The following is a 23995-nucleotide window of genomic DNA, read 5'->3' as shown; positions in this document are numbered from 1 at the left end:
ATAAAATCCAGATTATCAAAGTAAAATGATCCACATGATCTGCATTGAACTGGATTATATGACATATAATACAGTTCAAAGTAGATAATCTGGAGTTTATATGGCAGTGTAGAAGGGGCCTCACATAATCCAGTTCAATGTGGATGATCTGTGGACCCTTCCAGACAGGCCCTATATCCCAGGATCTGATCCCAGGTTTTCTGTTAATAATAATAATAATAATAATAATAATAATAATAATAATAATAATTTTATTTTTATACCCCGCCCCATCTACCCGAAGGGATTTGGGGTGGCTTACATGGGGCCAAGCACAGACATCAGACAATATAAAAACATAGCAATAAAACAAGTCAATCAACAATAAAACAAATCATAAAATAAATGAGGTCACATACAATAAATATACTGATAAAATCTTGGGTTGGCTCCAAAAAGAACTGGGCCAAAAAGTGCAAGTGTCAGTTACAATCAGGGAGAGGTAGATACCAGAGTTATTGTTCCCATTAAAGTGCTGGGGAAGGCGTACACAAGGAACTATTGCTGGCTAAAGAAATGAAGTGCAATAAAGATAAAATAGGCAACAGGTTGATCCTTTACTATGGAGATCAGTTGCCAAAGGCCTGTTGGAAGAGCCAGTTTTCAGGCTCTTCCGAAAAGTAAGGAGGGGAGGGGCCTGCCTGATCTCCCTGGGGAGAGAGTTCCAGAGCCGGGGGGCCACGACAGAGAAGGCCCTCTCTCTCATCTTTACCACAAATGATCTGGCAGTGTGGACTCATATAATGCAGTTTAAAGCAGAAAACCTGGGACCAGATCCTGGGCTATAGGGCCAGTCTGGGGGCCCTTCCACACAGCCATAAAACCCAGAATATCGAGGCAGAAAATCCCACAATATCTGCTTTGAACTGGGTCATCTAAGGCCCCTTCCACACAGCTGAAAAAATACAGTAGAGTCTCATTTATCCAACATAAACGGGCCGGTAGAACGTTGGATAAGCGAATATGTTGGATAATAAGGAGGGATTACGGAAAAGCCTATTACACATCAAATTAGGTTATGGTTTTACAAATTAAGAACCAAAACATCATGTTATACAACAAATTTGACAGAAAAAGTAGTTCAATACGCAGTAATGCTATGTAGTAATTACTGTATTTATGAATCTAGCACTAAAATATCACTATTTATTGAAAACATTGACTACAAAAATGCGTTGGATAATCCAGAACGTTGGATAACCGAGTGTTGGATAAGTGAGACTCTACTGTATTGTGGGATTTTCTGACTTGATATTCCGGGTTATGTGGCTGTGCAGAAGGACCCTGACTCCACACTACAATATAGTCCAGTTCAAAGCAGAAAATGGGAGATTTCATTCAGCTGTGTGGAAGAGGCCTTGAAAAACCCTGGATTATCTGCTTTGATAATCTGGATTATATGGCAGTGTAGGTCCATCTTGGGTTTGCTGTCGAATTAATGCAGTTTGTCTTGGGGGCCTTTTACATTACCATATAATCCATATTATCAAGGCAGACAATCCACATTATTGGCTTTGAAATGGATTATGAGAGTCTACACCAGGGATAGGCAAACTTGGGCCCTCCAGGTGTTTTGGACTTCAACTCCCACCATTCCTGACAGTTTCAGGCTCCTTTCTGAGGGGCCTGAGGCTGTCAGGAATGGTGGGAGTTGAAGTCCAAAACACCTGGAAGGCCCAAGTTTGCCTATGCCTGGTCTACACTCTCATATAATCAAGTTCAAAGCAGATCATCTGGACGGTATATGGCAGTGTAGAGGGGGCCTTAAAGTGACATGGCTTATAGCTACGGGATACTAGGAGTTGCAGTTTGGCGAGGCACCAGCCCTGTTTAGCAGAGGAGGTTTCTGAAGATGTGAAATTACAGCTCCCATGATCCCATAGCCTTGAGCCAGGGCAGATCCAAGTGGTGTCAAGCTGCCTTGGTTTGACAGCCTGTGGAAAAGCAGGCCCACCCCACGCCTGAGTTCCGACGAAACATGAAGAAGAAACAAAGACCAGGAAGAGCTGCCCTTAGTCCACGTTAAACATGGCGACCGGGAGCGTCACTTCCGGGCGGAAGGGCGTCTGACCGCTCTTGCACTCGGGAGCATCATAGACGCAGCATAAAGGGGCCGCGTCCAGAAAAAAAAGGTTCCTGGCTGCTCCTTGGAGAGGATCCCTTTCTGTTGCTTGGCTGTGTCGCCCCAGTGGAGGCGAAGAGGTAAGCGCCGGGCCAAGGATCGGGACTAGGACTAGGCAGCCCAGCATCCCTTCGCGAAGAGCAGAGAGAGGCAGGAGGCGAGGGAGGGGCCTGGACCACGCCGCTCCCCCGCTTTGTCTCCACGGGGCGCTTTCTATGGACGCCGTGGCTGATCTCAAGGGCAGCGCCTTTAAGGCTGGGCCTACACTTTATTTATGGCCCTGTCATCTGGGGCCCTTCCACACAGCCATATAACCCAGAACATCAAGGCAGAAAATCCTACAATATCTGCTTTAAACTGGGTTATCTGAGACCACACTGCCATATATCCCAGTTCAAAGCACAAAATGTGGGCTTTTATTCAGCTGTGTTGAAGGGCCCCCAGTTGCAGAAGGTGGATTGACTGCACTGACCTGGGTGATAGGCCCTTCTCACATTGGGATTATATCCATCTGTGATTAAAATCCTTGTAACCCACATTCTGAACCTGGATTATAAGGCACTGTAGGCCCAGGCCCCTTCCACACAGCTGAATAACATCCCAAATTATCTGCTTAGAACTGGAGTATAGGGCAGTGTGGACTCCAGACAACCCAGTTCAAAGCAGGTATTGTGAGATTTTCTACCATGATATTCTGGGTTATATGTCTGTGTGGAAAGGCCCCCGGCCTCAAATGAGTATACCCTGTTTCCCTCCCAAAACAACGTTTAACCAGAAAATAAGGCCCCTTCCACACTGCCCTATATGCCAGGATCTGATCCCAGATTATGTGCTTTTGTTCCAGAACATCAAAGCAGACAGTCCACATTATCTGCTTTGAACTTGATTATATGAGTCTATACTGCCCTATATCCCAGTTCAAAGCAAATAATCTGGGATTTTGTTCAGCTGTGTGGAAGGGGCCTCAGATAACCCACTTCAAAGCAGATATTGTGGGATTTTCTGCCTTGATATTCTGGGTTATATGATATTCTGGGTTGTGTGGAAGGGCCTGTAGAAGGGACCTCAAAATCCAGTTCAAAGTAGATAATCTGGGATCAGATCCTGGGATATAGGGCAGTGTGGAAGGGAGCTAAGGCCCAGCATGATTCTTGCAGCGGGCTAGGGCCCCTTCCACTCTGCCAAATAAAATACCACATTATCTGCTTTGAACTAGAACAGGGGTCCCCAAACTACGGCCCGCGGGCCACATGCGGCCCGTCGGAGCTATTTATCTGGCCCGCGGGGCGGTAGCTCCCTCCTCCTCTGCCAAGAAAGGTGTGTGTGGCAAGGAGAAAGAGGAAAAGGACTTTCCCTTCTCCCTCGCCCCACATGCACCTTTTCTGCTGCCACTGCCGCCGAGGAAGGAGCATGCAGGGTGAGCGAGGAGGCAGGGAAGTTGAGTGCCTTTCTCCCCTCGCTCGCCCCATGCACTCCTTTCCCGCCGCCGCTGTCGAGGAAGGAGTGCGCGGGGCGAGCGAGGAGAGAAAGCCACTCACCTTCCCTGCCTCCTCGCTCGCCCCGCGCGCTCCTTTCCCGCCGCTGCCAGCGAAGGAGCGCGCAGGGCGAGCGAGGAGGCAGGGAAGGCGAGTACCTTTCTCGCCTCGCTCGCCCCGCGCACTCCTTTCCTGCCGCCACTGTCAAGGAAGGAGTGCGCGGTGCGAGCGAGGAGAGAAAGCCACTCACCTTCCCTGCCTCCTCACTCGCCCTGCGCGCCCCTTTCCCGCCGCTGCCGCCGTGCACTCCTTCCTTGACTATCATTATTACTATCATTGTATGACACAGCAAACAAGATAGATATGCTGGATTTCGTATCACAAAATCACAAGTCGAACACTTCCCAAGTGTCTAGGACTGTGTGATTTATTATTATTATTATTATTATTATTATTATTATTATTATTATTATTATTATTATTTTATTATGACACAGCAAACAAGATATGCTGGATTTCGTATCACAAAATCACAAGTCGAACACTTCCCAAGTGTCTAGGACTGTGTGATGTATTTTCGGATGATGTGCGCAGATCCCATTATTATTATTATTATTATTATTATTATTATTATTATTATTATTATTATTATTATTATTGAGTGACTGTCAGGGGTGCTTTGATTATGTTTTGTTGCACAAAAGCAAAAGGGGTTTGGACTAGATGGCCCAAGGGGTCTCTTCCAAACCCTCATTATTTTGATGATGATGATGATTAACATTGAGGCTGTATTTGTTCCCTTTTTGTTTGTTTTTTTACTTCATAATAAGATATGTGCAGTGTGCATAGGAATTTGTTCATAGTTAAAAAAAAACCCACTATAGTTCGGCCCTCCAACGGTCTGAGGGACCGTGAATTGGCCCCCTGTTTAAAAAGTTTGGGGACCCCTGAACTAGAATATGTGGCATTGTGGACTCGGATAACCCAGTTCAAAGCAGATATTGCGGGATTTTCTGCCTTGATATTCTGGGTTATATGACTGTGTGGAAGAACCCCCCAAATGGAGGCATGTACTGGTAGAATATCCCATGCAACACATGGCTGACATGTGGACTTATAAAATAATAATAATATATGATAAATAATAGTACATAAATTATATTATCAGCATAACATTATGGCAACATTCCGGAGGAAGATGACATGACTGTATTTGAATAAATCTACACAAATAAATGCAGATTTTTGTACAAAATTGTAGATACATTAAATAAATTAATGTAGGTCGCTGTATATGAATAAATGTAGGTTTATGTATACAAAGAAAGGTAGATTTTTGTACATGAATAAATGTAGTTTTTTAAAAAATGAATCAATGTAGGTTGTTGTACACAAATAAGCACTGATATTTGTACATGAAAAAAATTACAGATTGTAAAACCAGAATAATTACTGGGTGGAAATATTTTCCAAGATAGTAAATATCCTTATTGTTAAGAGTATCCTAAATATTCATAATTTACTAAATTGATTCATGACTAATTGTATAATTTTTATAATGATCATGAATTTTTTGAGCGTTTTTTTTCTTTCGCTTATTAAAACAGACTTTAATTCATTCCAACTATGGATTAACCCTACTGCTGGCTGAACTGTTGACCTGAAGGTTAGCTATTCGAATCCGCAAGACTGGGTGAGCTCCATCCATCAGCCCTAGCTTCCGATGCGGGGACATGAGATAAGCCTCCCAGCAGGATGGCAACACATCCGGGCACCCCCTGTACAACGTCCTTTCAGATGGCCGATTCACACCAGAAGCGACTTGTAGTATGGTCTCAATTCGCTTCTGACATGATAAAAAAAATTGGAGCAAAAATTAATGTAAGACCTGGTCTTATTTTCAGAGAAACATGGTAGTTTCAAGGCTCAGTCTCTTTGCTAATTTAGCACACACACCACCAACACTGTCATCGCTGTTATATAGCAGTTTATATTGCAAGGGACGAGTAATATGTGATGCACACATGTGACCTAGGCCTCTTCTACACTGCCATATAATCCAGATTATCAAAGCAGACAATCCACATTATCTGCTTTGAACTTGATTATATGAGTTTACACTGCCATATGATCCAGTTCAAAGCAGATACTCTGGATTTTATATGGCATAGAAGGGGCCTCAGACACACATTTGCTCCTTCCTTTGTTTCCTTCTCAATTTGGGAAGGTTTTATTAACCTCTCTGCAGCTTCTCCTAGGCCCCACCTGCACTCACTATTCAATGCAGTTCCATGCTAACTTCAAATTTTGACAGCCAGACAATAAACTTCCCCAAAAGCATGTGAAAGAAAGTCATTAACATGTATCTGTGGCTTGTGTCCTCACTATCCAGGCTTCGAACTGGTTCCAGGATGTCTTATGTGCACAGAGAAACCACTTTCTTCAACAGCATTCATCTATCTCACTGCATCTCACACACAACAAAAAGGGTCCAAAGTTTTGAGCTTCCCTTGGATGGTTTGTCTCACATTGTAGCCAAGAAGCTGGTTTGTTTAAAAAAAAACAAACAGAAAAAGTATCTTTGTATAATCAACATTTCACTGGATTTATCCATGTGTTCAACCATCTATGACTTGAAAATATTCCTCCAAAAATACAAAATGTAAGAGACACAATTTTACTATGATGGGATTTGGTCATCCGTGGGTTTCAGTATCAATGGGGGGTGGGTTTTCTGGAACTAGAGGATACCAAGGGCCCACTGTGAAAAGTCTGAAACTTGGAAAGGAGTCACCAGCATGTTTCCTTGGTATACTGCTTTTTTATATAAGCATGGGCACATTATTAAAGAGGGATATTCAAATTTGCATTTGCTACCTAATACTACCACTAGTGTAAACTATATGTAGGTTAGAATTATTCTCTGCTGTATGGATCAAAAATCCCTTCTTTCTTCCCTGCCTTCACTTCTATCCTATGAACTTCCAAACAGTGAGATGAAACTAGATCCATTCACATAAAATAATAACAAACCATTAAATAAAAATATGGCTTAGAGAAATGGTCCTCAGCCTGTGGGTCCCCAGGTGTTTTGGCCTACAAATCCCAAAAATCCCAGCTAGTTTACAGCTGTTAGGATTTTCTGGAAGTTAAAGGGCAAAACACCTGGAGATCCCAGATTGAGAACCACTGGCTTAGAGGGATGCTACATGACTTTTCAATAAAACCTGGTCTTGCTGAATCTCATGGATTTGAATTATGCTTAAATGTCTCCCAATACGCCTTGTTAGAATACAAAAACAATCTTATATGTGCTCAGAAGTAAGCCACATTGATATTAGTGGGGCAATATGCAATTAAATACACAAACAAGTGTGTCCTAACACCTAAGTCATATATGGTACTTCCATATCTAAAAAACAATTCTATTTACTTTAATGATGTTTATTTCTGACTAGAAAGATATATGTCATTGGTCTAATTTTTATGGATCGTGAGATCCTCTAAATTCCCAAAAGCTGGATCAGGTTCAATAAATCCTCATGTGTGAAATTCCATGTTCAAAAATGACTTTAATTAGGATAATTCAAGCCAGCTCAGCTTCTCTTAATGCACATTTTCTTTGTTTGATAGGATGGAGACAAAGAAGGTCTTGATGAAATCGAATGTTGCTGCTTCCAATCTCCTGAGATCATTGCATTCCCTTTATCAGTTTGGCCACTTCTGTGATGTGAGAATACACACAGACCAGCCAGGAATGCAGGAGGAATTTTTTGTTCACAAGGCTGTCTTAGCAGCTTCCAGCAATTACTTTAAATGCCTCTTTCTCAGCGATGAGATGCTGAATGCCAAGGATTGCGAGGTAACCCTCCAGGATGTTCATGCTGAAGCATTTGCCTCCTTCCTAAGGTTTGTCTACACGACGGAAGTAGAAATTGAAGCAGACGGATTGCAACAGATAAAAGAGGTTGCCGAAAGATTTGAATGCCAGGATCTGCTTACTGTGTTGGAAGAAATGAAGAACGCAGATGGTGACTCAGATTTGAGTGTCCCTTTGAGAAGATGTAAAACTGGTTGGAGTCAAACCGAACAGACTGAGCCGCCCCACATTTTGTCAGCACCTATGAAGAAGAACCTTTGGGATAGGAAGAAGCATGCAAAACTATCAACGAGCTGGGATAATAATGAAGGCAAAGCTGAACATTCTTCTGAAGAAGAGACGGCTCTTGTGAAATCTGAAGATGAGATGGCAACCACAACTGGTCTCAACGAGGCAGACCTTCTCCAAGATCCCATCATAATTGACACCAGCAAAGAGGAAAACAAGATCAACCACCCTTCAGCAAACCAGGTGGTCTTGAAAGAAGCCGTTATTGTTCTAAACAGGATAATGCCTGGCCAAAAGGGGGTTCATGAGGAAACCAAATTCGGGAAGACAACACACAATGTATCAGAGGCCTTGTCTGAAATATATGCATGTGACCAGTGCAATCGCTCCTTCCCTTTTGCCAAGCAGTATCAATCGCACATGGAGCTGGAACATGACATACACGTGGTTGTGAAGCACAGTTGCAATATGTGTGATCAGCTCTTTGCCAGTTCCCAGAACCTGCGGCAACACAAGCTCACTGTTCACAACAGTGAGCAATGCTTCCCCTGCTTGCTGTGTGACAAAAGGTTTAAACGGCAGAAGGACGTGAACGACCACATCCGGAGGGTGCATGAAAAGAAAAGAAATCCTCAGCGGTGTCCATACTGCGACAAGATTATCAGCTCCAGAACTGGACTCACAGTTCACATTCGAACACACACGGGAGAAAAACCATACCAGTGTCAATACTGCCCAGCGAGGTTTGCTCAGAGATCTGCCTTTAATACTCATGTAAGGTAATGCTTTTTAATGTGTTTATTTCATCATATGGAATGGCAGGTTTTTCTTTATCCCTGTCTCTTTGATAGTATATATTACGTCCTGACAACAGAAATTCATAAAATATGATTTGACAGAATTTTCAGTTTCTGGTTTCTTTTGTTTTACAGTATTGAGCAAATACTAGTATAAAGGATACTTTGCAGGTCAAACTCATGTAACTTAAATACAGTATTATCACTGCTCTTGAATTAATTAGGTTTCTTCTGTATCTGAGTCCAGACAACTTGTGGGCAGCAAACAAAACATATTTTTCTAAGCAGTCAAATCTACCATGCTTTTTAGAAGCAACTTGTACAAACTGACCCATAACATTTCAGTTCTCTGAATTGCTATATACATTCCTTGGGGCTTTTTATTTAGTGATGCTGCTTGGGACAAGGTCCTAAAATGGTTCACAATTTTGATTAGTCCCAATAACAAGACTTTTTGAAATGAAATTTTATTTTATCTGTTTTCAGAATTTCTATCCTTTTCTATAAAATCCATATATATAAGTCAAAGTATGTATGTTGGTTGGTTGGTTTGCACTACCTGGCTTGTTGCATCTGGACCAAACTGAGCACACATACCCTTCATTACCCAAATTAAAATAATTGGTGGGTTGTAACTACAAACCCCAACTGATTTTGGATTGAGGGCCCCCAAAAGTAATTATTGGCAGTATATACATAGAAATGATTAGCTACTGATCTATTGGTATGTGTGTATGCAGTGTTCAGATGCGACCACAAGAGGACAATATATAGATAGGGAGGGAGGGAGAAAAGAAAGAGCCAAAAATAAAATGGAAAACTTTCTCTGAGGCTGAGAGACTATGACTTCCAAGAAAAGGTGGGATCTGGTGCCATTTAGATGGCTAGGCCATGAAAACACTCAACAAGGGGGTCATGGCTACTACTTCTTCAACTTCTTCAACAGTCAAGGAAGCAATTGATGTATGAAAACATATTTTAAAAAGAGAGGTGATGGCAAACCTCTACTGAGGCTGAAAACGTGTGACTCAAGGTAAAAAAAATGTGACTTACTCCAGGCAGCAATTTATTTTAAAGGGCATTGTCTGCACCTTTTTCTAAGGCTGAAAGTGTGACTCAGAGCTGAGGGATTGTGACTCAGGGCCCTTCCACACAACCATATAACCCAGAATATAAAGCTAGAAAATCCCACAATATCTGCCTTGAACTGGATTATTTGAGTCCACATTGCCATATATTCTAGTTCAAAGCAGATAATGTAGGATTTTATTCAGCTGTGTGGAAGGGGCCTTAGTCAAGGCAACCATTTACTAATAACTAGCTTATGTACCCAGCCTTACCCATGTATGCATTTTACGAATTCTCATTGTTAGATTTACAGTTTTATGATTTCTCCTATTAGAAAATGTATAGCTGGGCAATACTTAAATTAATATAAAACAAAAGATATAAAATGCAATAGATAACGTATAGTGGTCTGCATCCAATGGTGAGCAAGTGAATGGCTGCTAACATTATAGAACTTTCTCCCCCCCCCCCCCCCTTTCTGCACTGCATAATTGACTCTCTGAAAAGGGCTGGTTTTGGATTGCAAAGGGAAAGGGGCAACTCCACTGATAGAAATATCATAGTTTCCTGTCTTGTCCGAACTTCCACTGAAAGTTGACCATAGAGTCACGCTGGAGGACTGAGAGATTCCTAAAGAAGTCCTCTTTCTGGTAAAAAAAAAAGATGGTAGGGTTTTTGAAATACGTGTTCTACTTTTGTGGGGAATTCTGCATCCCTAATCCCAACTAGTGTGGAGGGCTGACTGAACAATTTGGTATGCTTCTAAGAAATCAGTTGACTACATATTACAAAACAAAGTTAAGAAATAACAGATTAGGGCATTAAAAAGCAGGGATGAAGAACATTATTTCAAAAGGTCATGCCTGAAAAAAATGCTAACTAGAAAAAGATAAGCTTTAGTTTTCCACTGGAAAAAAAGCCGTGGCAGGACCACAGGAATTCCTATTCATGTTTTCTCAAAAGTCAGTCCTGTTGAACTTCATGGTTCCTATTTCTAGGTTAAGGGGATATAAAATTTTGCCTGAGAAGTTTTTTTCAGTGCAATCAGAATATTCCCATGACTTAATATGTAGATTATTTGTGGACTTGATTTGGACACAGAAAACCTGGTTTTTACATTATTACTACTACTATTATTGTTAGCATTATTATTTTAATCCTCTTCATCGCCATCATCATAATCTCATTTCATCATCTCATAACTTTGTCCCCAACAGAAAAATACATGAGTCCAGGCAAGACAGGAAACCCCTTTCAGGTTACTGGATGATAGCCCCACCAACAAAGAGAGACAATGTGGTGAAAGATGGTGAAACAGGCATGAATAGCAAAGCAGCGCATGAGGTAGCAAGTACAGTCTTGCAAAGATTAATTGTGGGCAAAGACACTCAGGTACCTGAGGGAGAATGTAGGAATTCACCAGCTATGAAAATGGACTCTGGCAATAAAGAAGGAAGCCCAGAGGACTCTGCTGAAATGAGTATTAAAAGTGATGAAGATGTGACTGTGGTTGTAGAAGGCAGTGTTGAAGGAGAAGGGGACTGTGAAGAAGAATGGGATGGCAGCCATGAGAGTGATGAAATGTCTTCAGCTAACATTGACGATGATTCAGATTATCTAGATGCAGAAGAAAACAAATCAGATGTAGATGACATGGTGAGGAAGACAAACCAAGACAAACCAGTGAAAAAATCTGCCTATGTTATAACTTGTACCAAGTGTGCCGAGACATTCACATCGCGGAAGAAATATGTCGACCACTGCAAAGATGTCCATAATTCCTTGCCTGGAAAAGCCTACCAGTGCGAAATTTGTAACAAGTCCTTTGCGAGTTACAACAGCTGTAAAGAGCACCGAGCCTGCGTCCACACAGAAGACAGGCAGTTTTCATGCACCCTCTGTGACGCCACCTTTAAAAGGAAGAGGGATGTGAGGACGCATTACATCCGGAAACACGAAGGGAGGGTGAAGCGTCCCCTCTGTTCGGTCTGCGGAAAGATCCTTAGTTCCAGAACTGCACTGGTATTCCACATGCGGACCCACACAGGAGAGAAGCCGTATCAGTGCACCATTTGCTGCTCAAGATTTGCTCAACCTTCACAGCTCACGATTCACACCAGGTCAGCCTTTTACTGTCTCATCTTCCTCCCCTTCTGAATGCATCCACTGTAAGGGCAGGCAATCTGTGACTCCAAATGCTGTTAGAGTGCAACTCGTATTGGTCCTAGTCAGTCAAAGGCGAATAATACGAGTTGCAGTTTAACACCATCTAGAAGCTCACTGTTCTCTATTTGTGATTTGCCACTTTTGAGAGTTCTTTGCAAGTTATTCTGGCCATACATTACGGAACTGAATGATAAAGTGAAAATCAAGTGTGCATCAGCTTAAAGATGATATTTATGTTTATGAAGTGCTTAATGTTTTATCAATGTTCTATGGACACAGAAAAAGAAGTAATTCCCTGACCACAAACTCACAAGATGACAAATACAATTTTAAAAAAATTGGAGAGGAGAAAGCAAAGTTCCTTCTCTGGCCAATACATGGGGGCCAGGTTGGTTTCTCATTTGTTATGGTGTTCTTCCTGAGAAGCGGACAGTACAACCCGAGTTTGCTGTCCTTCCTCTGGCCAGGCCCAGGGCAACATTATTTAGCTTGTTTGATAAACATATTCTGAATATATAGGTTGTGTGTTGCCTTTCTATTTCTTAACAAACCAAGGAGAAGTTTCATGCACAACTAAAATCATCAGGTCTACTAATGAACCCCATTTATGAGTCAGTAGACATTGCTTTCCAATTACTCAAGATGGCAGCATGTGGACAACATAACTTTAAGATCCATTCATCCCGACCCGTTTTTCATTCCATGCTTGGTTTTGTTTGATGGAAAAAAACCTGAATTTCTTAAAAGCTGTAGACTATTTTGCCTCTTATTTATTAGCCTAACAAAGGCATTGAACTAGCATGATGTAGTGATTTGAGAAGAACAGGGTTCAAATCCCCATATGGCCATGAAACCCACTGAGTGATCTCGGATAAGTCAAACTCTCTCAGCCTCAAAGAACAGCCATGGACAAATCTTGCCAAGAAAACCCCACACAGGTTCTTTGGGGTCGATATACATTGATAATGACTTGAAGACATACCAAAACAACAGTAGTGCCATAAAACGATTGTGTGTGTGTGTGTGTGTGTGTGTGTGTAACCAACATTACAGCAACATTTGTTTTATTGGGGATTTTTCATACATTGGTAGAAGTCTTTTCTTTCCCTTGATACTGTCTTTCCAGCTATTATTCTGTTCCATGGTTTATAAACAACTTCTATAGTAGTTGCATTAAAAAGGAACAAAGAAGTTAGCTAGCTTTCTTTTGTTAACTGAAGATTTCATCTTAAGTTTTCCATATACCTTTCGTATTGCATTACCCATAAAAAAGGTGGTCTATAAAAAGGCTAAGGATAATTTCGTTCAAATCTCCAGCTGAATCAATACCCTTTGAGCCCTTTCAGTACTATCTGTTGCTTTGCAAATGTTAAGGGATTTTGGGAAAGTATATTTAATTAGCCACTCACTAGGAAATACTACAAGTGAGATGTATTCACCAGTACCTTCAAACTTTCTTTAATATAGGTCCCATACAGGGGAAAAGCCTTATATCTGTGAGGACTGCGGGGCATGCTTTATTGATAAAGGCAAGCTTAATAGTCACAAGAGAACGCATACAGGTAAGCCTTTGAATCCATTCCCTAAATTTGGCAAATGACAAAGCTATACATGTCTCATTATTCTGGCTTTTATGGGTTCCAACAAGCCAATCCCTAGATTGTATAGCTGACTTTGCAAGATATTATACAAAGAAAAGTGTGTAAATATTACTGAAACAGCTCCAAATTATATATCCAAGGAGAAAAAAGAAATTAAAGTGCCTTAGCGAAAAAGTGGAAAAAAAGATATCCTCAGTTGTTTTTGAAACTCTCCTATAGAATGAAATAGAATAACACTGTAACCAAAATTATTCATTCCTTCCTTTTTCAGGAGAGCGTCTCTTCCGATGTGATGTGTGCGGAAAGCATTTTTCTACCAATGAATATTTGAAATGCCACAAGCGCTGCCACATGGGAGCCAAGCCATATAAATGTGATGTGTGTGGGAAAAGCTTTGGTCTGAGAGCTTCACTGGCCCAGCACAGTAATGTCCATGCAGGTAATGAGTGCTGAATGGGAAATGGGGGAAAATGGAGGAGAAAGATGCACAATATGGTGCCCATCAAAAGTTTGAGCTACAACTCCTGGGCAGCACAAGCAGTAGAAGGGATGGTGGGACTGGTGGTCCAAAGATTAGGAAAGGCATAGGCTAGGCGAGGCCATTTTTGTGGACTGTTTCAACAGAAATTGTTAGTCATTTTGTCATCATAAAGTGTAAAGTATGTAGATGGGCAACGTGTAAGACAATGGGCCAAATAGGCTTGCAAGTAAAATAAACCACATATTGAAGATAAATAGTACATATAATCTTCCTTCATTAAGATGCTGAGCGAGGCAGAAAGATTATGTATACTATGCATCTTTCATTCTAGCTTTGTAGTAGATGGCATTACTAGAATGTGCACTAGGTCAGCTACAAAGAGTTGCCCTACAAAGGATCACACCATTGGATCCTGTGTTAGAGTGAAGGCAAAGCTATTTACTTAATAAATGAACAGACAAACAAAATTACCACATGTTCCTCTTTGAAAGCAGGGAGAGATAAGAGCAGTTTGACAATGGAAATCGTTGCAAAGAGAAGTGCTGAGGTCTTCTTTTCAGTATGTTTTCAAGAAGAGACTGGACATCTCTATCCTAGGATGCTTTAGCTGGAGATCCAAACCAGAGGGTTGTATTCAATAGTCCATATGATCCTTTCCAAATTTGTGATTCTGTGAGGTGATTGCAGAAGATGAAGGCATTCAGGGAACAGCTCTGAGGTGCCAAAAAATTTTTTCAAGGGAGGCTGAGGCTGTAAATAGGAGTTGAAGGATGAGGAACCACAGGGACTTGTAGGGCTAGCCCCCTAACAGCAACAACAACAACGACAACAGTAAAAATAATAATAACCCCCTGTTGCGAAGAGATAATCTTATAGGCTTAACTGGAATAGGGACTAGAGAGGATTTAGAGGCAAAATATTGTTTATCCCTGAGGCGTCCAGTGGGGCGGGGGGGGGGGGGGAGTGGACACAGTGGAGCACATTTTGTCCACTGTGTTGTAAACTAGTAAAAAGGGGCTTGGCGTGAAAATGGTCTCACATTCAGAACATATTTGTGACTCCAAAGGATAACTGTAAAGGATCCAAAGGAGTTTATTGCTTTTCTTACATGTTATTTATTTCTCTTAATGTCACTCAGTTGACATCAGTTGAAAAACAGAATAAAACTACTTCCTAAAAATAATGCAGAGATTTCAGAGAGACGCTCTCACCCTTATGAAGTGTGACATGTTTTTTTATTTCCAGAGACCCCTCCTTATTTCTGTGAGCAGTGTGGAAAGACATTTACTCAGCAAGGAGCCCTGAGGCGCCACCAGCGGATTCACACTGGTGAAAAGCCATACAAATGTAGGGCTTGTGAACGAACATTCACAGATATGTCTACCTTGAGAAGACACGTCTTGGTATGTTCTCTAGTATCTTAATGCCCTGAGGGTTTATTGGGATCTTGAAAAAGCTTGTAGTACCTAAAAATCAAATCTCTTCTCCTTCCTCCATCAATACGTGTTGTGTGGCACATTGTTATGAAAGGGAAACCAAAGGCATAACTGCCAAACCAATAAAACACTCATCAGTGATTTCTGGAGGGCAAATGGGAAATTGTGGAAAGCTCCACAGAAGCGCAGGAGATACTTAAACCATGTGTTATCTGTCCCTGTCTTACAAGCTCTGGAAAGAAGGATCTCACATTGTCTTCACAATATATTGCTCCTAAAACCATTGCAGCTGCACTGAAGGAGCTTTTCAGTTCCAGGAGAAGTGAAGCCCCTTCCGCAGTGTCCCTCTATTCCAGGATCTGATCCCAGATTATCATCTTATCCCAGATTATCTAGCAGTGGAGACTCATATAATCCAGTTTAAATCAAATAATCTGGGATCAGATCCTGGGCTATTGGGCAGGGTAGAAGGGACCTCAGTCACACCCTTCAGTTACATTGAAATCAACAGCACCTTAAATTCCACTTACAGTAGAGTCTCACTTATCCAACACTCGCTTATCCAACGTTCTGGATTATCCAACGCATTTTCGTAGTCAATGTTTTCAATACATTGTGATATTTTGGTGCTAAATTCGTAAATACAGTAATTACTACATAGATTACTGCGTACTGAACTACTTTCTCTGTCAGGTTTGTTGTATAACATGTTTTGGTGCTTAATTTGTTAAATCATAACCTAATTTGATGTTTAATAGGCTTTTCCTTAATCTCTCCTTGTTATCCAACATATTCACTTATCCAATGTTCTGCGAGCCCGTTTGCGTTGGATAAGCGAGACTCTACTGTAATTGCAGTTGGAGTAAATGCTGACCAGCTTCTTCTAGATTTCCCCATTCTCTTATGTTGGGCACAGCAGAGATTCTAATATTATTAATGAAAGGAGTGTTCAAAGAGGCTCAACTTTTTGGTAAATGTAATCTCCTTGCTTCATTGCAGTTAAATTCAGAATGCAAGATCAGGTTCTGAATTTTGAATGTTTCTTCTTGAAAACATGCACATTTGTTGAGTCCAATAATCCTTTGGTGTTGACACCATTTTGAAAGCTTTCTGGTTATTAGGAAGTATGTTACTATTTTAGAAGGTTTTTATGTTTAGCATAAACAGAAATGCATTCATAAAAATATGTTTTTGTGTTTATTTTCCCTGCTGCAGGTCCATGATCGGAATGCTCACTGGAGGAGTTTCTTAATAGACCTTACTGCCAAAAAAGACCATAACTGGTCCAAAATAGAGACCTTGTCTAATTCAAAAGAGGATTCCACTCCAGTTTGGTCTGATTGACATGGTAAACCTTATAAACCCGAGAGCACTAGTGTGAAAAAAGTAGAGCACATCTCATGCAATAGTAGTTTGAGAAGCCTTGACCATTCCCTTACATATATATAAGTATAAACCATTAGGGTACAGTAATCTCACATGGCCAGCCAGATTCGTTATGGAAATGTCTAGGAGTGAACATATCACACCCAGATTAGAGTCACTCTACCATTTAGTTTCTGGACAATGTAAAAAGTGTTGGTTTTAACCTTTAAAGCCCTACGTGGTTTGGGTCCGGATTACCTACAGGATCGCATTCTCCCATATAATCCACCCCTTCGGTCCTCTGGGGGATATTTACTCCATCCAGCCAAAACCCAACTGGCAACATTCACCCAGAGGACCTTTTTATTGACTGTCCCAAGACTGGAATGACCTGCTGGAAGAAAATTTGACAGCTAAATGAGCTGTCAGAATTTCAAACACAGTTAAAGACCTCTCTTTTTCAACAGGCCCACCCAGTCAATTTCAAACTATGAGTTTTACATTAATATTGTATTGGTATGAAAGATTATGTCTTTTAATCTTATGTCTGTGTCCTTTAATATATGTGTTTTAATTATTGATGTTTTATCTATGTATTTTAACTACATTGTACTTGCCTTGAGGAGAGGTGGGTAAGAAATAAAATCTTATATTATTGTTGTTATTATTATTATTATTATTATTATTATTCATATATTTTGTCCTTTTATTAATTTGCATAGAGATAAGCCCATTTGCCGTGTCTAGATTGTTGAAGGATATTGCTAGCCAATGAAAATACATATCACATTAGAAGACAAGCAGATGAATGAATCCCTGATATTTGAGGGGATACATTATTGGACGGTGTAAACCAAGGCCTCTTCCACACAGCTGAAAAAAATACCACATTTTCTGCTTTTAACTGGGCTATATGGCAGTGTGGACTCAGATAACCCAGTTCAAGGCAGATATTGTGGGATTTTCTGCCTTGATATTCTGGGTTATATGACTGTGGGGAAGGGCCTCAAGTTGCCAAGTTCACTGCTTCCTGAAAGGGGATGGGGGCCTGAAACAGTGACTCCATTCCAGGTTTTAGGCCAGATTTCAATAGAACTATCTATAGTGCTGAACTCTAACCTCAAAACTGGTTTAGCACCTTGTGTGTTTCCTTTAACGTTCTAAAACCTGTAGCAGGTTAGCTGTCCCACTAATATCAGACATGGGTGTTGCCCTCTGCTAAGTGGCACGCCTGACAATGAAACCATTACTGGAGAGACTTATCACTTTGGTGGCTTGGAGCACTCTATCAGCTTAGGCCCTACAGTGGTTACAACTTGGACATAACTGTGGTTATCTATACTCAACTATTTGTATGAATCACTGCAATGCTTTATATGTAGGGCAGCCTTGGAAAATAGCCCAGAGGCAAGAAAGATTAGGGACTGGCTGATACATCAGTGATTTTTACATCAGTCAATTTCTGGGCCATGTTCAAACTTCTATTGTTAACTTTAAAGCCCTAAATTGCTTGGGCTGGATTAGGCTACCTGAAGGATCTCCTCCTTTCTATATTTTTCCATCAAGGTTGCTTCATCTAATGCAGGGAGGTGGGAGGGAACTGATAATGCAGTGCTATACACAAAGATCTTCTCAACATCTAATGGCTTTTGGTTTTCCCAGGCAATTTTAGAGCATGTTTCAGATCTCAGAACAAATTGTTCCCCTTACTGGACTGTATTGCTATTATTTTGTTAACATTTTACTCTGAATTGTTTTTTATGTTGATTTCTATATTAAAATGTTGATTTAGATAATAGATTTTGTTTAATTGGTTGGTTTTGTTATTTTATTAATCTCTGTGTTTTGTGAAGGGTTTAGTTAAGTAAGCAGCATGGAAATGAGGAAGGGAACACCAAAGATATTTAAATTTTTCCAATATCTTTTTCACCATGCATAATTATAGTACTCTGTTTCCACTTTAACTGCCATGGCTCCATCCTATGGAATTCTGGGATTTGAGGTTTGTGGGAGATCATTCTGAATCTCTCATCAAACTATAAATCCCAAAATTCCATAGGATGCAGTCATGCCAGTTTAAATGGTATTGAAGTGCTATAATTGTACAATATGAAAGAGACTTTAGTCTCATGTAAATACTTCCTGCTCTTCCTCTGGAGGAACACTTTTAATTTCAGGATGCAGACACTCAAATGAAACACATTTCAAAACTTGGATCCGCTCTTTATGTATTTGCTAATGCTTATATATACTGCATGTAACATCGCAATAGACAATAGCAGACCTTTGTTTAGTTTGTTTTTAATAGATTTTTTGTAAAGTTAATTTATTTTCAAAATAAACTCTACTTATTCAAGTTCAGTGTCACCAAATGTGTATGCACGCAAATATATTTGTTTATGTAAAGACAATAATTCTCATCCTGGGACTTCTTGCGCATGGTACTTAACAAAGAACAAAAGAAAAGAAAGCAGGAGTTAAATAAGCTAAAATTATTTTGGTTACATATGCCTAAGCTTACATTAGCGTTATGGCTGCCATTCTAAATCCAGTTGAGAATAAGCACAAAAGAACTTGAAGTAGGAATGTTTTGGAATTTTACCATATTGCAAGCCAGTGGTTCTTAGCCTTTGGCCTTCCAGGCATTTTCCATTTCACCTCCCAATATCAGATTGAGATCCACTCAGGCTAAATAGTATAGCATGGGAGCTAGGGTTTGTGCTAAAAGCTTCAGTACCCCCAATAACCCCAAGAATAGCCTAAAAACTAAGACACCAAGAATATTTTTTTGTTGGGCTGTGTAATCGGCTCTCCTGCTGGTAGTATAGGAACCCCAATCTTGGTTTAAATATCCCTTGGATCTTGTAAAAGATGTCTCTTTGTCTCCCTTATTCTGTTGTCATCTTCTATTTCTCTGTATTGATTATAACAGTCGTTCCCTTTGTCCCTCTGCGTATGTTGCTGAACAGTTGTATCCAGGGTTCTGACTCTATTTTTGTCAGATTTTACTTTTGTTTCTCAACTATCTTCAACTGTATGAAGCCATTCATCTGTCATCCACTAAGGATTCAGTTTCGTTTTGGGTGCAGACAGTGTCTTTTTGCATTCCTTCCAAACAATAGCCTTGGCTTCAGTCCGGTATTCTTCTGGCTCCCAGTCAATTGGTGCTTCACAGTGTAAATTTACTATATTTTACATTGTCTCTCAAGAGCTCCATGGGCATCTGTCAGCATGGCATATGAATACAGGAAAAGGGGGATTGCCACGATCCCCCCTTTCCTGTATTCATATGCCACTGAACACAGGAAAAGGGGGATCGTGGCAATGGCCTATGCTGAAAGTGGACTGGTTCGGATTAGAGACAGTTGTACTGTCCACATTTGCCCCAAAGTTAATCAAAGCCCCAGAACAGTCCCCAGCTCTGCTTAATGGCAGGTTAAATCAGTCATTTGGACATCCAAGAGCTACTTTTGGTCCAGTTCTGTTTATAGGGTGAGTGTAGACAAGTCCTCATTCATGTAATGTACAATATTATCAACACCTCGGCTTTCACACATATAGAGTTGTTGTTCTGTAGGAATACTGATACACCAGACTTTCCTAGTTAGTTTTCAATATTTGGACGCACAAGGATGTCAATGTCTTGTGCAGAAAAGGTTGGGTCATCTCAATCAGATATTTCTATTCTCCACAGCATGATTTTAGAAAAGAAAACTGAGAATCTAGATTTGAAACTGGTTCTCTTTGTTCCAAGTCTAGCACTCCAAGTATTGAATCATACTAACTTTCCCAGATTGTCATTTGATTAAAATGTTCTTCCTAGGAATCTCTAGGTCCCCCAATGCAATTCTATGATCAACTGAAGTTGACCATAGACTCATGCTGGAGGAGCTAGAGATTCCTAGTGCTTTTCCCCCTTTGCTGTTTTCCACTTTTATAGGAGCCCGGTGTCCAGGGTTGATTGTATGAAAACTTGCATTATATGCAACCTAGACTACCAAGATTGGAGATGGAAGCATATTGCAACCTACACAGAGAACACAAGAGCAAAAGCAGACTCAAAACAGGTCCAAGGAACATCTACTTGCGATCCTATATGAGGAAAAATATTGAATGCTTACCTTTCCACAGATCTTCAGAATAAGACATTCGTTTTCCCAGTCAAATCGAGCACGTCTGCGGTGGTTCTGAAGGCCCAGATCCCGCAGACACTGACCAGCCTGAGGTACTACACACTCCTGACCCGGCAAGACACACTCTACTCTTATGCTACAAAGACCAACGACAATCACCTCTTGCTCTTCAAACCCATGCTCAACCAATACAGCGTTTATATTGGAAGCTCTGCAGTCACATTTATTCTTCCTGAAAAAAAGAACACTCAGCTTGCTTGGGAACATATCTGTATGAGCTGGGAGTCTCCACAGGATTAGTGGCATTGTGGTTGGATGGGAAACCAATGCACCAACTGGGTCTCCAAAAAGGTTTCTCTATAAACAATGATTCCTCTATTGTACTTGGGCAGGATCAGGATACTTTTGGGGGTGGCTTTGCTACCGACCAATCATTTGTAGGGGAGATAAAGGATGTATACCTGTGGGGTAGGGCTCTCTCTGCTGATGAAGTGTGCCGAGTCTTGGATGATTGCCTTCTTTCCAACTATTTGTGTTATGGATGAGTCTCTAAGTAGAAGTAACAACAGGGAGTTGGAAATTAGGCAGGCAAAAAGGTCTACTCGGGAGCAAGACTCTATTGAAGAGCAGCAGAAGAGAATTCGGCAAATACTGAACCCACTGATGACGGCTTTGGCAATGAAGCAGTTTCTATGAGAAGTGCTGGGAGTGACACTGATGAGGTTGGGGATGATGGATTGGACAAAAGTAGCAGAAGTGAGAGAAGTGTGCGAGGAGCCTACAAGTAGTTACACATTCAGAGGGTTTGTTCGGGATGAAACTTGGAGGGAGGATAATAATAATAATAATAATAATAATAATAATAATAATAATAATAATAATAATAATAATAATAACAACAACAACTTTATTTTTATACCCCGCCTCCATCTCCCCAAAGGGGACTCAGGGTGGCTTATATGGGGCCAAGCCCGAATAAAAACAATAGCAATATAAAACACAACAATAGACAAAAGACATGCACAATTATAAAAATTTAAACATTAGCCATTAAAAACAAGTGACAAGAACTAATAAAAACATGGATTAAAATGGAGAGGTTGTAAAAATAGACTGGGTAAGGTGCACCATATAAATATTGTAAACACGAGGTGACTGATAAAGTGCTGCAAATTCTTGGAAGTGCAAATTGGGATGGGAATAGACCCTGTGTCTTTATCAAGCTGACATAGGTAAAAAGTGCAAACTGGTACAGGAATGGTCACAGATACAGATTTCTATGGGGATGAGCAATCTTTAACTAAAGGCCTGAGTAAAGAGCCAGGTTTTCAAGCTCTTTCTGAATGCTACCAGGGTGGGGGCTTTCCTGATTTCCCTGGGGAGTGAGTTCCAGAGCCGGGGGGCCACCACGGAGAAGGCCCTCTCTCTTGTCCCCACCAACCGTGCTTGTGACAGAGGTGGGAGCGAGAGGAGGGCCTCCCCTGATGAACGAAGAGATCGTGCAGGTTCGTAGGGGGAGAGGTGATCACTAAGGTAGGAGGGTCCCAAACTGTTCAGGGCTTTGTAGGTGATCACCTGCAAGTTGAATTGGGTCCGGAAGGTGAACGGCAGCCAGTGGAGCTCCTTAAGCAGGAGGGTTGACCAGATGATCTGTCTGCTGTTTGGGGAGATGTAAGTAGAAGTAGGACCTCTTGGCAGGTAAGGCAAAGAGCAGCTCCGGCAGCACAACTGGCAGCTGAGCGTGGGGTGTTGTCTGATTCTAGTTTGGAGGAGAATGCTGGAGTGGCTGAGAGCGGGGCGTTGTCTCATTGCAGCTCAGAAGATGATTTGTAATATAAGGAGGGTTGGTTGCAATGGGGACTTTGCGACTGGCAAAGTGTATGCTGTGTTGCCTTGCTACGCTGGATCGTGATTCCTGGGATCCCTGACCTTCGTGGATCTTTTTGGAACTTTGCTACTGTTTCGGCTGCGACCTTGGACTGCTTCTGGATATTGTTTTTGCTCTCTTGCCCTGACCTTGGATTGGACGTTTGATGTTGCTGCTCTATCCTATTTGCTGTGGATGACCCCTAGTCCGGCTTGACTACGAGCTTGCTACACCCTGGAACATGTTTGCTGAGACGATAGCATGTGTCCTTCCTTTGCCGTGTATTTTGGTTAGTGGGTTGGGATTTTTTAGGATTTTTGGACTCTTTGTTTTGCCTCTGTTTTGACCGGTTGGTCTGCGTTTTGTTTTGGAATACTATTTTGTTGCTGTCAGGCATTTTTGATTCTTTTGAGCTGTACCTTCAATAAACTGTTGTGACTTTGCACTTGGGACTGATTTCGTGGCATCTGTATCTTGACAATTTGTCTCTGATTAACTGGAGAGCATTAACGTATGGAATCCACGGATATGTTGTTCTTCAGCATTGTTTTACTTCTTGCGCAAGCTGAAGAATTCTGTGATAATTTCATACATGCATCTTCTTCACCAATGATTTTCCAATAAGGGAAGATAGCGTCCTACCCATTTTGCATTTCCATTCTTTTTAATGCTCAAAGGAATTGCACATTTAAGAATGCGGATGAGATACAACCAAAAATCCAATCAGAATTGGGTTTCTTTAGAAAGGTATAGATGCTTCCTGAGAGTTGAGTGGGAATCTCTGAAACAGTAACAAAACTGAAGCTGAATCCCATTCCAAATCCTCATGAGACACTCAACAGGTGTGATTTCCAAATATTAGTATGCATTTGGGACCTGGATCAGTGGAGTGCTGCTGAATTGGTCTGAGTCAAAGGAGAACATTTTCTGAACTACTGGACTAAGGACCAAATAAAATGTTGTGACCCAGGAAGAGGTACTTTTAATAATAAAAGATAATGAAGGAATCAATCTCAGCATCTCCAGCTTCCTATGCCCAAACAGCAACAACGATTTAAATCAGTATGCAATAAAACAACACTGGTCTAAACAAGGTAGCATTACAGACCAAAACACGCTGAAACAAACATTTAAAAACTTATGTTCCCATACCATCATGATAAAATGTTTCTTAATATGTATATTGCCACAGTTTTATCCAGTGGAGTTGCAACATTGAGAGATTAAAAACAAGATCTGTAAGTATTCATAGGACAGAGGGTGCACAAGTCTGGTCGGACTGGATGAGGGCCAACAAATTGAAATTGAATCCAGACAAGACAGAGGTCCTCCTGGTC

The 23995-nt window shown here is 41.0% G+C and overlaps 1 protein-coding gene and 1 pseudogene across 1 annotated transcript; both read left to right on the top strand.

Annotated features, from left to right (window-relative positions):
• The first annotated feature begins 2083 nt into the window (after window positions 1-2083).
• Window positions 2084-19014, top strand: gzf2 (GDNF inducible zinc finger protein 2). The gene is made up of 7 exons (XM_008115242.3): window positions 2084-2241; window positions 7270-8523; window positions 10827-11729; window positions 13243-13337; window positions 13648-13815; window positions 15103-15260; window positions 16509-19014. Exons 2-7 carry the CDS (start codon window positions 7271-7273, stop codon window positions 16635-16637), a joined length of 2706 nt encoding a protein of 901 aa, XP_008113449.1. The 5' UTR covers window positions 2084-2241; window position 7270; the 3' UTR covers window positions 16638-19014.
• A 515-nt stretch (window positions 19015-19529) lies between these two features.
• LOC103279642 (serum amyloid P-component-like) lies at window positions 19530-23364 on the top strand (annotated as a pseudogene).
• The last annotated feature ends 631 nt before the right edge of the window (window positions 23365-23995 follow it).

Source organism: Anolis carolinensis, chromosome 1, assembly GCF_035594765.1.
Source record: "Anolis carolinensis isolate JA03-04 chromosome 1, rAnoCar3.1.pri, whole genome shotgun sequence".
Classification (NCBI taxonomy): domain Eukaryota; kingdom Metazoa; phylum Chordata; class Lepidosauria; order Squamata; family Dactyloidae; genus Anolis; species Anolis carolinensis.
Note: the sequence above shows the minus strand (reverse complement) of the source record. Positions and strands in the feature narration are given on the sequence as shown.